General features: G+C 35.8%; 1 protein-coding gene across 1 annotated transcript in view; it reads left to right on the top strand.

Moving 5' to 3' along the window:
* Positions 1-15,064, top strand: part of LOC103804300 (centlein-like) — a gene marked incomplete at its 5' end in the record, with an annotated part of 62,621 nt that overhangs the window by 35,117 nt on the left and 12,440 nt on the right. Inside the window, 4 exons of the mRNA XM_009076907.1 lie at positions 899-1,419; positions 3,975-4,128; positions 6,790-6,883; positions 7,561-7,784. Coding sequence (XP_009075155.1) covers positions 899-1,419; positions 3,975-4,128; positions 6,790-6,883; positions 7,561-7,784 — 993 coding nt within the window. The remainder of the gene's footprint in view (positions 1-898; positions 1,420-3,974; positions 4,129-6,789; positions 6,884-7,560; positions 7,785-15,064) is intronic.

Below are 15,064 nucleotides of genomic sequence, written 5' to 3'. Positions count from 1 at the left end.
CAAAGTGAATGGAAAGTATTTCTCCAAGTTTTGGAGTAAGTAGTTACTGAACATAAAATTCACTCTGATTTCCTTTGCAAGTTTCTAGGGAAATCTCATAGATTAAATATTTGGCTTAGTATCTGCTAAAATTCAACTGCTCCTTATTTCTGCAAATTTTGGGGTTTAGTTGGTGCTTTACGCAAACATTCCAGAAGAACATAGAGAATCAGTTTATTGTTAGTGGCCTTGAAGATGACTAAACCTCAAGGGACTTTACAAGCAAAGCATATGTATCATATATAGGTAGAATATGCTTCTTCAAAATTTCTACCAGAAGCTCATAAAGTTAAGGTCTGTCGATTGAAACTGCATAGATTTTTGCTTTCTGTGAATGGAAAATACGTATTAGCTTTCACATTTTTTAGGTGCTGACTTTCTGGTATCTCTTGCTAGGATTTGTTTGAGGTTTTTCGAAAGACCAAATTAATATTTTATTTGTGGATTTACGATACTTGAAAGAACTTGTTGATTTAGATAGCTAGTCCAAAACTGCCTGTATTTCAAAGTAGTAATCCTTCTGAAAATGCTTTTTTAAATTCAATTAGTATGTATAACCAAATCAGTAATGAGCTCAAGATGCATCAGGAAGATTCATTAGCATACTTAAACTTCTGTGTCACTTTGCCTGGAATTTTAACTTGTTTTACCATCTGCCTTTTGTTTAACAGCTGTATTATTGCAGCTAAAATGTTTTCATCTGCACTGTGTTAGAATTATTTTTAAATTAAGGACTATAGATTGCTTTTGTCCTTGTGCTTCATGTAATATTCTCACATAATAAATGTATTTGAAAGTATGGTTTAGTTTTTTTACGGATAGGCTGAAATATGGTGAATGCTAAAATTGCTCTTGTTAGGTGAAACATCTGGAAAGAAGATTCAAAGCTATTGAAGAGGAATTGAAGAAACTGAAAGAAGTAAATAAAGATTTGCTGAATGAGAAAATTTATTTGAAAGAATCTTTAAGAGTGCAAAAGGAAGATGCAGACACAAGAGAAAGAGAGCTGAAAACACTACTTAAGAGGATTTCTGACATAAAAAAAGAAAAAGCAGAACTTCAGTTAGTGATTGATGAGAAGGAAAAAGAAGCTGCCTCTTTGAAGAGGCAAGTGGCAGAAGCTAACAGGTTGAGAAATGAAAGTGAAGATTTGCTGAGTCAAGTGCAGGAGCAGAAGTGTTTGCTGGATAAAGCCAAAGCAGTGGCAACCTCTGGGCAATGTAATTGCAAGATAACAGGCACCAAGGTTAAATTAAAAACAGCCAAGAAAAAGAGCTCTTTGGGACATCATAGAGCTTTTCCCAAACAGTCCATCAAGGTTATGAGTAATGTATTTGAGAACTTCAGTAAGGACGGCTGGGAGGATGTGAGTGAAAGCAGGTACGGCTCTCATTAACTTAGCCCTGTAGAGGGGACACTGTGCATATGTAAAGCATTGGCAAATGGAGATTGAATTTCAACTACTGTTGATTTGGTATTCAAAAAAAATACTGTCAGATCCTTTGAAATATCTTGGGAGGTCTTGTTCTGAGCTTATTGACTGAAATTTGCATGCGAAATTAGCCACAACTGCATGAGTATTTGAATAGGTGCCAGGAAACCCAAAAGAAGGCAATGCTTGATTTCTTCCAGTGATGCTATTTTCATGCAGTCATGAGGCTTGAAATTGACAGTTTGGCAGGTTGATTTAATTTGCTGGCCCTTTGCATATTCACCACTGACAGCTAAGGATTCCCAGGCAAGCCTACTAAGTCGGTTTAGTTATCTTGTGACATGCCGACCCGGGAGGAGAAACATTTTTTCCCCTTAATTTAGTTAGATAAATTTTGAATGACCCATTTCAGCTTGCTAGCAGATGTCTACAAGCTGTTTAACATCCTTTAAATTAAGAACCATCCACACTAATTATTTCATGTATGTTTTATGCACAGTCATTGTACTAACTTCAATTGAATGATGGTTAAAAATCAGTTCTTTAAAGGTAATTGTTACCACATATAGTCCCAGTCATGAGTCACAGGGCTCTCAGAAAATTGCCCTGGCAAGCTTCGTAAACATTTTAGATTTTTTGCTTCTTCTTCTATTTGTCCACACATACTTTAGGAGGCAGCATTAAGCCACTAGGTAAATGGGTATCACACCTTGTCTTTCAGAACTTTGTCCTAAGAGACAAGCAAAGAAATTGCTCAAGTGTGTATTTACCCAAAATGCAGGAAGGGTGTCAAAAGAGTAAGGAAAACTGAACTGCTTTCATGGGCTTCATGTTGGCTTTATATGTCATATGGAGCAAATCAATAGTGGCAAATGAAGCTCTTCTGCTCATGCAAAGTAGGGGGCTCCTGAACACATTATCAAGAGAGAGAAAACAAATTAAGAACCATGTAATTTGTCAGTTGATTTCATTAATGTAAAGCTTGTTTGTTTTTCTGTTTAATTTAGTAATACAGATCTGATTTTAGCGGAAAACATACACATTTTTCTGTTGTGATTACTAAGCTTTTTATTTCATTTACTATGGTTGTGTTTAAGAACAAAATTGAGCAAGCACATTGTCATTTCGCTCTGAGTTTGAAGTGAAGCGGAAAGTAATTGCATAGCTTCAGTTATCGTGGCTAACCATAAATACTACTTATGGTAGTTGTATAAATATTGAGTTAGGGAATTCTTATCATAGAATAGGGAACATTTTTGGAACTGATGTTTCAAGGTGTGATTCTCAACAAGTTAGGGAAGTATCTTCACTAAGTTCACTCTTCTAGTTATTAATAAATACTGTTCTTCATCACTAGCAGCTGCCTCCGAATTTTTAAATTCAAGCCTTCCATTTTCTAAATAGTGCATTCCTTGAAAGCATTCAAGTGAGGGAAACGTGTGTGTAGTTAGAAATATCTCAGTGCTACTCTAGCACCTTTAAACCATTACACTAATTTCTATTCTTATCAGTCAATAAGACATACCAATGTGTCAGGACAGGTTTTGGAAAGCATAAGCAAGTTCCTCTGTGAGCTCTTCAATTTGAGGCCTTTTCTCTGGTTAAGTAGCCTTTGTCTCCAAAGTGTTGTTATTTATGACAGTGCAGCTTAATTTGAACTCAGCTGTGCTGTTTAAAATATCTTGGTTTAAAAAGTAACAAATCAAAATAGCCTTGTGCCAAGGGATTCCTTCACAAATCTGTTTGCACAGATGATGATAAATAGCCACTGAAGATATAGAAAAGGATATATCCAACATTTCATGTTTTAATATAGACTTCACTGAATATATGAAATCAAATGATAATCTGGGGCAAGGCAGTGAATAACTGGAAATTAAGAGCACATTGAGTGCAATTTTAAGGAAAAAATAGAAGAAGAATTAATGTTTAAGGTCCAGTTTCTCTGCATGGCAGGATATCTCAGTGAAAGGACTTACAAGTTTAGAGAATTTAAAAGCACTCCAAAGAGGTGCAAAGCAGAGATATCACTGAAGTGTGATTTCGGAGTTTGCCTCAGTCAACACTATCAATACCGAGTTAAGTATTGTGCATTTGCTTGTTTTATTATCAAATGTGAAAATGAAGGAAAGTAGAAATGTAGTATAGCTTTATGAGCCATTCTCAGACTAGAAGTACTATTGAGTGTTTTTTCATGTGTGTCACTTTTGTAGACTGTAACAAAAACTGTCCTTTAAGAAGCAGATGAAGTCTCAGACTTCCCTGCACTGTAGAGTGAGATTCCATCTGACAGAACTGAACTTGATAGGACTATTTCAGAGACAGATTACTTCTTTATTGTCTTTGTAAAATCTGTTGAATAATTCACCTTAGTACCATTTGGATTTTATATTAGTTTCTCTTCTTTCTTGTGTGTTTGTTTCTATGTGCTTGAGCACTGGCTGTTTGGAGCTTTTAATATTTAGCTTTATTTTGTTTTGTTTTCCTGAATGTGCTGTTTTAGTGACTCTGAAATACCAACTTCTGAAAGTCTGGAAACAGTGATTATGAAGACAGTGCAAAACATTGATCCTCTGCCGGACAGAAATCAACAACAAGGAAAAAAGCCCAGCAAAGCCCTTCATTTAGAAGGCAAAAATGAGCACTCTAATAAAAAGGTATATAATAGAACTTGTTTTGTTTTCCTGTGCAGGGTGTTCAAGTTTAGTAGTTAGTATTATCACTGCCATTGCCCTTTTAATTAATTTGACTCTTGTGGTAAAGTGAAAATTAAATCTACTTCCAGATATTTAATGAGTAGATTCATAATCATTAAGAATATTTTCTGTACAACTAGTCTGCTAAAGTGTTTGGAGAGTGTGTCAGGAGTGCAAAAGCTGAGGAAAAAAGTAAAGCTCCTATAAGGTACTGCTGCTGTCTCATGGTCCATCCCATTAAACTTTCTCTCAATCAGTAAAGCCATACAGACTAGGCTGATCTAACCCATAACAGGAGAACAGAAACATCCCCTCCTCCCCTGTAGCCAAATGGTATGCTGACTAATGAAGCCTGAACATCTCTCAGTTCACTTGGTGTGCACATGATAAGTTGTCTCCGTCTTGGAAAGATGCTTTTGACTCTGTGTCCAGGAGATTCTATCTTGAGAAAAGTATGCATTTAGCCTATTTGCGTTCATTGTCTGGGATTTGAACCCCTTGTCTCATTGCTAACATCTATATGCTGTTTTCTCACAGAAGAGGGCCAGCTGGTCATTTCCCAGGTCTTTAGAGGCTCTGTACAATCTGTAACAGATGACTCATTCTTGGACTTTTGAACAGTGTCTAATACTTTTTCCCTCCTGTGTCTGCCCAAATAAATCACTTCACGAAGTTTAAAATACAAGCAGATATTGTTGTTTCTTGCTTCAAGAAAGAGAATACTGAAACAATAAACAACTTGATGCTCTAGATAACTAGTTTGAAATTCAGTTTTGTATGGTGATATAACAAAGAGTTTGAAAACAATTTATTAGTCTCCAGAATTTTAAAGCAAATACAAACCCCTTTGTCTTGTTACATATTCTTGTTCGTTTTATTCCATGAAAACTTTTCGTGTTAGAAAAACTGAAAAATAAGGAATATTCTTATGCAACCATCTGTTGGTATGGAATACATCGTATGAGTAGATGCACATGATAGACGTGAAAATCTGACGGTGTGCTATTCCTGAGTGAAGGCATACAAGGCAGGGTATCCAGGAGACTCTGTTCTCTCTTGCTCGGTTAGTGTAGACACGGCCACTGGCTCTTCTGTAGGGCCGTATTGGATTGACTCTCTGTTTCTACTGGAAAAGACAAACACATATATATTGTGGTACACATAATGTAACAGACTGCTGAAATTGGAGCATAGACAGGAAGCATCCCAAGAGCTCGAAGCAGTTAAATATGCTTCAGCAGAACTCCCCTGTTGTAGGAAAAGCATTTCAAAACACGGTTTGTGAGCACAGAAGATAGTATTGGACAAAGGTTTAGTAACTGACAGTTGGGAACACCAATTTTAACAGAATTCCTAAATCCATCCAGAGGATTTAAGGACCCTCCAGCTGGGTCACACTATTCTCATAAAAAGAAAAGCTAGAGAAATCTTCTAAGTCCTGAGCTGTGCTAGGGTAGGAGATGTGAGCATTTATGACACAAGGACTTTGTCAGTTTTGTGATACATGGTATACGTGTATGATACCCTGTGGAGTATCAGCAGAGTTCCTGACACTCTCTTACAACTCATACATTTATTAAAGCTGTAGTCTGTGGTGGAGATCTCCATCTTTTTGCTGCAGGCACGGATTGTTTGCTCGTCATCTGCTGAGAGCTCTATTCTCGGTCCTTCAGGTTGTGTGGTGGTTGTACAAATCTAGAATTAATGGCTAAGCTATCCTGCAATGTCAGTAATTGCTCAGTGCAGTTAATAGACAATGTGTTGCTGTATACTCTTTTAAATTTGCAGAACAGCTATTTTAGTTGTGAATATTTCCAGTAGTATATTGCACAATACCACATAAAAATTGCAACCTGAAGACTTCAAAAATTGGATTAATGTTGCAGAATTCCATAACAGAAGTGTTGAAAAATACACTGAGCATTTAATATCCAGCAAAGTAGTGCTTTGATTTTAGAGTAAGCCACGCTCTGGACGTTTTGATTTTACATATTGCAAGCAACATTCTTCTTCAGTCTCTTCTTCTGTTATTGAACATTTGATAGGTTCTGGAAACAGATGATTTTTCAAATCAAGTGTTTAAAAGGCATGCAGTAACTTCTGTTACATCCTGGTCAAACTCAGGGATTTTATTTTGAATGTTCATATAGATTCTTGCATCTTCTAGTTATGCCTCAGTGCCCAATCTGGTCTAGCTCATTTTGAGCCAATGAGACTGCTATTCCATTTTTAGTTTCACTTGAAAGTCTACAATACCCTGTTTTTCAAGACATTTGAGTAATACAGACCATCTTTTTCCCTATTAGTAAATTCATATCTTAGCTACAAAAGGAATTTATTCATTAATGGATACTTCATTTTTCTCTGGGATTCTTTGGAAAAGTCTATGATTTACCTATAACAGTTCATTATTTATTTTTCATTTGATGGGAAAGACAGAAATTTGTACTTTCTGCTGGCTGATGTTGTAAAGCTGATTTTAAAACTAAAATTAATTAGAATTTGTGTATTTTTCTAAGTATTTTTTACTGTTTCAGTTCAAACTGGAAAAATTTGCAGTATTGTGGTTGGTGTGCCACAGTGAAGAGTTGCTGTAGCTTTGTGCTTCTGTTTTTTATTTAGGTCCATTTCCATAATAAAAACCTGGAAAAGTTACATTCCAAGAGGAGGAAGATGTGCTATCTCATAACATCTTATCCATCAATTCTAAGAAAAGGTATGAATGTTATATATTTTTTGTAGCTTCGTAACTGAGATTGACAAAGCATTTCTACCTGCCAAAACCTCTTCTTATATTGCGCAAACACACTCATATGCAGTTGCAAGCGTTGCTTGTTTAAATTTATGAGTGTATTTTCAGATATTTAGCTCATTGTTTTAAAGTGAAATTGCCATATAATAAGTGACTGTGAAACGTCATCTTCTTACACTGTTAAAATACACTGTTTTTACTAAGTTCCACCTATTGAATCTACTAAGAGGAGGCTTCTCATTACCTTTTGTTTGCGTTTGCCTCTTGTAGCCAACACATCCAATGAAAGAAATTAACTGTAATTTAGCTTAGACCTTAAAAAACTCCAAGTTTTAACAAGATTCTAAGGTTTTATTTCCAGTAATACCAATCAGAAACTTGAGGCACTTTTAACATCCAAGTTTTTGTTGTGTTTGCAGTGTTGGCACTTCAGAGAAGTACAACGCTCAATGCTAATAGGTTACCTGGTTTTATATGTTTTATATGTTGTATGTTTTTATAGGTTAACTGTTAATTTACCAGTTTACTTACTGAGAAACGTTTCAGAGTCTGGAAATGTGTTTCGAAGGGGCAGAACAAAATCAGAAGTGGTGTTATTTATGATGATCTGTCAGTTTAGTAACATGCCATTTTATGTTTAGTGAACAGAACAAAAAGGAGAAATATCACTGCCCAGAAACCAGGGTACTCTGTAACTCTCCTGCAGGAAAGAATTAAGTCATTGCAGCAGCAGATAGCTGTTTTACAGAATGAAAAAAAGACTGCAGTGGCTTCTGTGAAGGAGATTAAAGAAACCAGTGAAAAACTAACAAATAAACTACGTTTGGCTGATCAGAGACTTCAAACTAGTAAACTGACCATAGAGGTAAAGTACTTTTCATTATAGTGTCTTACAAAGTTCATCTTAATTCTATTGCAATTATGTGAAATTTAGATAACATTGAGTTTTGTGTCTCAATTTATTATAGTCAAAATTATGAAATATTATATATTAGCATACTTTGCATGAGATTTTGAGTCAGTTATTACATACAAATGATATTAAGGCCTGATTTATTATTCTGTCAACCCAGTTCATTAATCCTCTGCGAATGAAGTGGTCTTCATGCTGACATTTTTGTGCATTCTAATGAGGGAGGGAGGTTTCACCTTTAGCCTGTGGTCCTGAGATTCTGATGTGTCCACAGAAACTAGCACCAATTCCTCTGTGAAGAACAGGCACTATCTCCTTACACCCCAAGGCAACTGGAGTTTTCTTCCAAAGCAGGCTCAGACCAGTTCCGTGTCTATTTGATTCTATATTTCTCTGTTAAGGTGGAAAGCTAGAGAGCAAAGTTTATGAAGAAAACAGTAGAGACTAGTAAACTATTTGGTTAACAGCCCAAAGATGCCAGCTTTCTTCTCTGCTTCAATCTTCATTCCTACTTAATCCTTTTCCATGCTATTACTCCTTTCTGGTTTTCCCCATTCTCATTTATATATGTATTTTGTGTTAATCTATATGCAGCTCCTCAGCTGGAATTCTTTTTTGTTCATACTGTAGTGATTGGCCTGCCCTTTATAGAGCTGAATCAACAAACACTTATGCAGTAATTGTCTCCTGTTGGTCACACACACATCCTGCTTCCAGAATTATAGTGCAACAACAGATGGACTTGCTGGAAGGAGGCAGACATTAAAAAAGAAATCAAATCCCCTCCCCCTCAAACTTCTCTGCATTTCTGTCTTCGCACAGAAGGCAGAAGCAGTACCAGGAGCAGCACTTTTCACTTTCTTAGGGCTAGGGAACTGCTAATTTCTAGAGGAGGGAAAACCTCATTTCTGTTACTTGTTTTGCATAACTATATATATGTAATGAATTGTTCAAGAAGAGTTTCCAAGGTCATTGGAACCAATGAAGATCTGCCTGTCTTGCAAACAGTGTCATAATGTAAAGTTTCATGGACAGTATAAACTTCACAGAGAATGATACCTGTAATTTAGGTAAAATATTCTGCTTTCTCAAGACATCTTCATGATTTCCCTTCCTAGGAGACTGCACCTTAGGTGTCCATAGAGGAGCAATGTGAGAAATAAAATAGAAAAGGCCATTCTCAGGAGTCTATTTTTAACAAGAGAGAAGTGAGGGGCACAAAATCTGTGTAAAGAGCTGCTGTAATGGAAAAGATTGACTGAAGGCAAAATAGCATGGTCTTCAAACCAAACCAGTTTTCTTTCACTCAGTTTCTCTGAACAATTTTTAAAAAGTATAATGGCCACTGGTCTGTTTAAAGGGTGGTGCATTCTAAGCAAAAATAAATAAATGGTGTTGCAGGTACTCAAGGAAAAAAATCTTTATTAGGCATGCACATTTTTTTCCTTCTCAGCAAACAATTCAAATTCCCTTTCTTACAACTAATTACTCTTCAGGTGCCATACTAGTGCTACCAAGTGGGAAATTTAAAGCAGAGACTTGGGCTACTTGCCAAGTGAAAATTAAGGAGGTAAAGAACCTACATAGTCACTGCAGGGTACACTCATGTTTTAGAGAGAGCCCTTGTTCAGACAGATCAAATGGATGTAAAGCACACATTTGGTGGGGGGTGGGGTGGGATTGTGTGGGGTTTTTTGTAAGAATTACTATCTAGAAGTGAAGTTTTAAAATACTGTAAAGGAAATAGATTTTTTACATTTTTTTCACTATCAAGGACACTTGTTTATTCTTAATACTTCTGTTAACTGAGATTTTAGAATTTTCTTGTGCAGGTGGAAGGTAAAAAGACCAACAGAAAAACCACTGAAAACTAAAAGACTGAGATAATCTCTGGATTTAGGAAGACTTAAACACTTCGAGAATGCCAAAATGACTAATATCCAAAAAATAAGCTTCTATATGGAATCATAAAGTTCTGAGTAAACCTTTATTACCAGTGGACTTGTGATCCTGGGCTAAGATAAGTATAGCAGTCTAGCAACTGCAAACATTAACACTATGGCTTGGATGAGATGCCATGTTGTCTGTATTTATCTAAGAAAATAAATCCTTTAGCAGACAAGGGCAGATGTTTGTGCAGTCAGTCCTTCATTATAATCCCTGAGGAATCTAGAAGATCGACTCTAGATTTAAGATTTAAATGTTCCAGATGTTCATTTTGAGACAGATTTTACAGTTCGTTCAAGCTAAGAGCTGTCTGGCATCTGTTGATTTTCAGATTATATGTACATGCATGGTTTTGTGTATGTGTCTTGAAGATCCACACAGACATATATATATATATGTATGTATGTGTATATCTGTATGTCTGCTCTTAAGAGTTCCGAATGCTAGATTCAAGTTCTGGTTTTGTTTGGCTTAAAAATTCGTTGCAGTAATGTAGATTTTTGGCTTTGTTTTGTTTCTGCAAAAGCAATTCCTTGCATATTTCTGGAAAAAAAATAGCTGTGAACTGCCTGCACATTTGAGAATCAAATCTTGCATTCTCCAAGGTTTCCCATTAACACAGTTTTTGTGGGATTTCTACATAAACATTGTCCAGTTAGAAATTCTTGTAGTAACATCCAATTGTTTGCTACAAAACACTTTTATATATGTCCTGGGTTTATGTTTTTGACTCCTCTTACATGGAAATACTCCAGAGCATTTGTGCTTTTTTATTAAGTTCATAAAAGAGCTTCTGCATTTAGTGTCATCTTTTCTAAGTTAAGTGTTGGGTTTTTTCTTCCTCTGGTAGCATGAAAAGGTATTTTTCGTTATGTAGGTAAGACAACACTTATAATACCTACAGAATGTCTGAATGATAAAATTTGATAAAAATTTTTAAAATCATTCAAATCAAAAAACTTAGAGCATAAATAGTAATTTTTGCAGATAAATTTTGCAAGATATTACTGCTACATCAGCAGTATATCTGGGAATTCTGGCATTCACATGTATAAGTAGTAAGAATAAGGCAAAAACAGAGGTAATGTTTTAATAGATAAAAATTAATAGATGAAAATATTTTCCTAGATAAAAAATAATCTGATAAGAACTCAAATTGTTTCTGCCCCATTAAGCATTCTTACAGGGCAAACTTAAGCCTGGACCATCTTACTTGTACCTGTCTTAAAAGTAAAACCCCTACATACACCATATGTAGCATTTTTGCCAAACGTGGTGAAAAATCATTTCTGCAGCTGTCCACCTTTGGCACAGACTGTAATGAAACGAACAAAGAATTCCATGAAGCTGTTTAGGAAAAGTCAGTTCCCAAAAACATCAGGAGAAACATGATTTCTCTTCCATCTCCTCCTGTAGAAGCATACAGATAATCTTTTCCTAGCTGCTTTTAATAAGAGTAGTTTTGGTTAATATACAGGAACTGTAATCTTTCAGCACAGTATTCGAAATAAAGGTTTCCTAAAAATATTCAGCAATCAAACCAGCAAATTTTTTGGTCTACTTTTTCTTAAAATGCAACAGAAATGGAAAGGTAAACCAGAAGGGATAAAAGTATGATAAAAGCAGGATATACTGCCTGACCTTTCCTTTCCAAATACAGTCTAAGACAGAATAGGTTTATCTAATAATTGAACTAAACTATGTGTCAGTGTGAGACCAAAGTCTTCTCAAAATTTGATGGAGTATAAATTCTGGAGTTTGCTTCTGAGGTCACACTGCTATTACCCTCATGCTTGCATGCCTTGAAGATACCTCTTTGTGGGCACAGTAGATAATTCAAAGCACAAGACACACCCCCAACCCATGTGTTCTTCAGTGAAAGACTCACGGCATTGTTCCAGACCTGAGCACTGACATTACCAGTAGACAGGAAAAATTGTCTTTAACGTATTTCGAACTTCGGTTTTATGGCATTTAAGTTCAATTTCTGGGCCTTCCCTGTAGCTTTTGAAGGCTTTGAATTGACAGCATTGAGAATAGGTTCTGCTGTGTTGTAGTTTTATTAAAGCTTTGCTGAGCCTAATAAATCAAAAATCAGGCTATGATGTCACGCTTACAAAAGCTGAATTCGCCTGTTTCATGTCCTTCTCCAAAATTCTGCCTGGAATGAAACGTGATCAGCTAGTTAAATATGTTCAAACATTTTGGTTACTAAATGGGGAAAACTCTATGCAGTATTTCTGTCACTACCGATTCATTGCTGTTGAAGTTGACCTGGAAATAAAATAATTGCCAATGATGAACATGAAAGTAACCAACTTTTTAAAATTCATCCACTCCAATATTTTATTATAATTTTTTTATTTTTATAGTTTGCTGCACTGAAAACTTGCAGCATCCTGAAGTCAATTTCATTAGCAGAACTACACTGTAAAACATCTTTATCGTGAAACTGTGCAGTCATTACAAAATAAAAATAAAGCAAAATACCTTTTACATTTATATTGATCTCTGAAGAAAAATTACAATAGACCTGTTGCATTATTGATGAACAACATTTGAAGTACATTGCATATAGGAAATGAGTCTCATTCATAAATTAAAGAGAACAGTTGGCATGAACTAGAACTGTGAGACTTATATTCCTGTCAGAATGAAATAACTTGGTGATAGGTAAATTCTAGAAAAAATATATTATAAAGAAAAAATTGTGGAAACTACATAAAGTTCATAGAATATACTTACAGTCAATGCAAATGATATTGTTGATTCTATTTTGCTGTATGGTGTAGAAATCCTAAAAAGTATTCCATATTAGAAGTAACAATTTCAAAATAATTGACATGTTCTTGTAATGTTACAGAGATAGTACACATATCTATAAACATATCATGTATTCATATAGAATCATAGAATTTTAAGAGGTTAGAATGGACCTTGAAGATCATCTGATTCCAATCCCCTTTTACCTTATATCTTTTTCCTTTGCTCCTGTCCTAATCTGTTAGTTAAATTTCCCTCATTGTCAAGATATAGAACATAAGATTGGTACAGGTTAGTGCTCAGTATTGTTATCAAGGTAGATGCATGTACTAGATGAATTGGTAACTGACAGTTCTGATCCTTATTTGAGGAGGTGAATTTTCTCAGAAGTTGGATGAGATTGCAAAAATGGCTCTACGATCCAAAAGTATCAGAAGTTTTATACACATGTTCACTTCCTTTTGTTATGTGCCGCTGTGCAACGGTCATTGCTTATTAAAAGGTACATAGGAAACAAAACTTAATTCTCTCCATCATACTTGGTTTTACTTAGTATTTGGATTGCAGTGAAGCACTGCTACATGGAACACAGTGTAGACTCAATGTCTCAATTCATGCCTTAAGGTTAAATTGGTGCAGATAAGTACCACTTAATCATTTTCACTAGCTCAGAATCTCATGTACCATGAAATTAATTTTTCAGTTGATCCTTCACATGAATGATAACATTATTTTTTCCCCAAGATAATGGTTTACACCTTACACATCTATTCTATTTGGATATACTATGGAATAAATGACAGTCTTTTTGTTGTTTGTTTTAGAGGTAAAATCTTTCAATCATTTTTTAAAAATTAGTGGCAATGTAAAAAAACCAAGCCAGTGCAAGAGGATATCTTCAGTCATTGACAACTACTCTAAGTTTTCAATCATCCACCAGAGTCTGATTGAAAAGTATAGATCATTATGACCTCACAGTGTTTTTAATGAGGAAATCATTGCATCATAATGAAAACCAATACATTGCTTGAGTTCATGTCGAGCGAGGCTGAATGGCTGTCTCCTGGGAATCAGGGGCTCTGAAGAAAAATGAGAGTCCTAGTAGGTAATGAGCTGAGCATGAACTCCCACAGCAGTGCAGTCCTTGAACGTATAAACTGGAGGCTACACAGCATGAGTAGAGGGAATATGTTCTCTTTCATTTGGCATGATTTGAATGCTCCTAGAATACTGTGTGTAGTTCTAATACACGGAGTCCAAGAAAGAAATTAAAAGGAAATAAAAAATACTTGAAGACTTTCAATAAGGATTTGAAAATGTACCATTCCAGAGAATGATGTGAGGTTGTCAGAGAGGAGATTAGCAGGTAACTCAAGTTTAAATACCTAAGAAAAAAAAATCTCTTGTAGAAACTTCAATCTAGCAAAGGAAGATGGAAAAATTATCCAGGGACTAAAATAAGACACAATCATGCCAGATATGAGATCTGTAATTTTTATGTGACTGTAATTGACCGTTGCCATTTGGAGTCAGAGAACTGCAGTAATATTGGACAATTAATCTAAAAAGGAAGAATTAGAGAGAAATCAGCTGCTTGTGGTTAGCAGTGGGCAGAGCCTTTCTCAAGAGAATAAAAAACTGTCCTGTAGGAAGCATAAAAAAAATGACAGGAAGAGTGAGGATGTGTTTAATGGCAAGAGCTGAATTAATGAGAAGCATAAACAGGAAGGTATGTTCTCAACTTCAGTAATACTGTTCATTTATCTGAAGATCTGATGGACGAGATGCAAGTTCTTCATAGAGCACAGCTGGGCAACAGTATTTTTGTAGTGAATGCCAGAATGCATATAATAGTGCTGTGGAAAAGAGAGGTAAACATGGATGATAAATTTAAGATAAATCCAGTCACTGTTTTATAACTGAAGCCAAGGAGGAGTGTTCAAACATCAGGCAATAACGCAGAGGAATTCTGAGGCAGGTGAAGAAGCCGTCACCACTCCAGACATATATAGAGTCGTGGCACAGAGAAAGTGGATGTGAAAGTGAACAAAGTAGCCCAAAGGAAGTGCACGTCCCACCATGTGCAGCAGGAGCATTTAAAGATAATTAGGCTTGAGCAGAAGATATGCAGAGAAGGAAAAATAGCTTTTTTAATGAAATTTGCACAGAATTTAGGAATACATTAGGCCTATAAAACCCTCTAATGGCGATTGCAGAGCTGAGAGAAGACTAAAGCTCTTTAATTTGGTTAATGCATAGCTTCATAAAGAAAATCATGGACCTTACAGATCATCTAGTCCCAACCCTCCCTGCCATGGACAGGGACACCTCATCACTAGACCAGGATGCTCATGGCCACATCCAACCTGGCCTTGAACACTGCCAGTGTTGGGACAGCTACCACGTCTCTCGGCAACCTGTTCCAAAGTCTCACCACCGTTATAGTAAAAAACCTTTTCCTAATATCTAACTTAAATTTCCCCTCCTTCACTTTGAACCCATTACCCTTCATCATATCATTA

This window comes from Acanthisitta chloris, unplaced genomic scaffold (assembly GCF_000695815.1).
Source record: "Acanthisitta chloris isolate BGI_N310 unplaced genomic scaffold, ASM69581v1 scaffold4076, whole genome shotgun sequence".
Lineage (NCBI taxonomy): Eukaryota > Metazoa > Chordata > Aves > Passeriformes > Acanthisittidae > Acanthisitta > Acanthisitta chloris.
The sequence above is the reverse complement of the archived record's forward strand: the minus strand, read 5'-3'. Positions and strand labels throughout refer to the sequence as shown.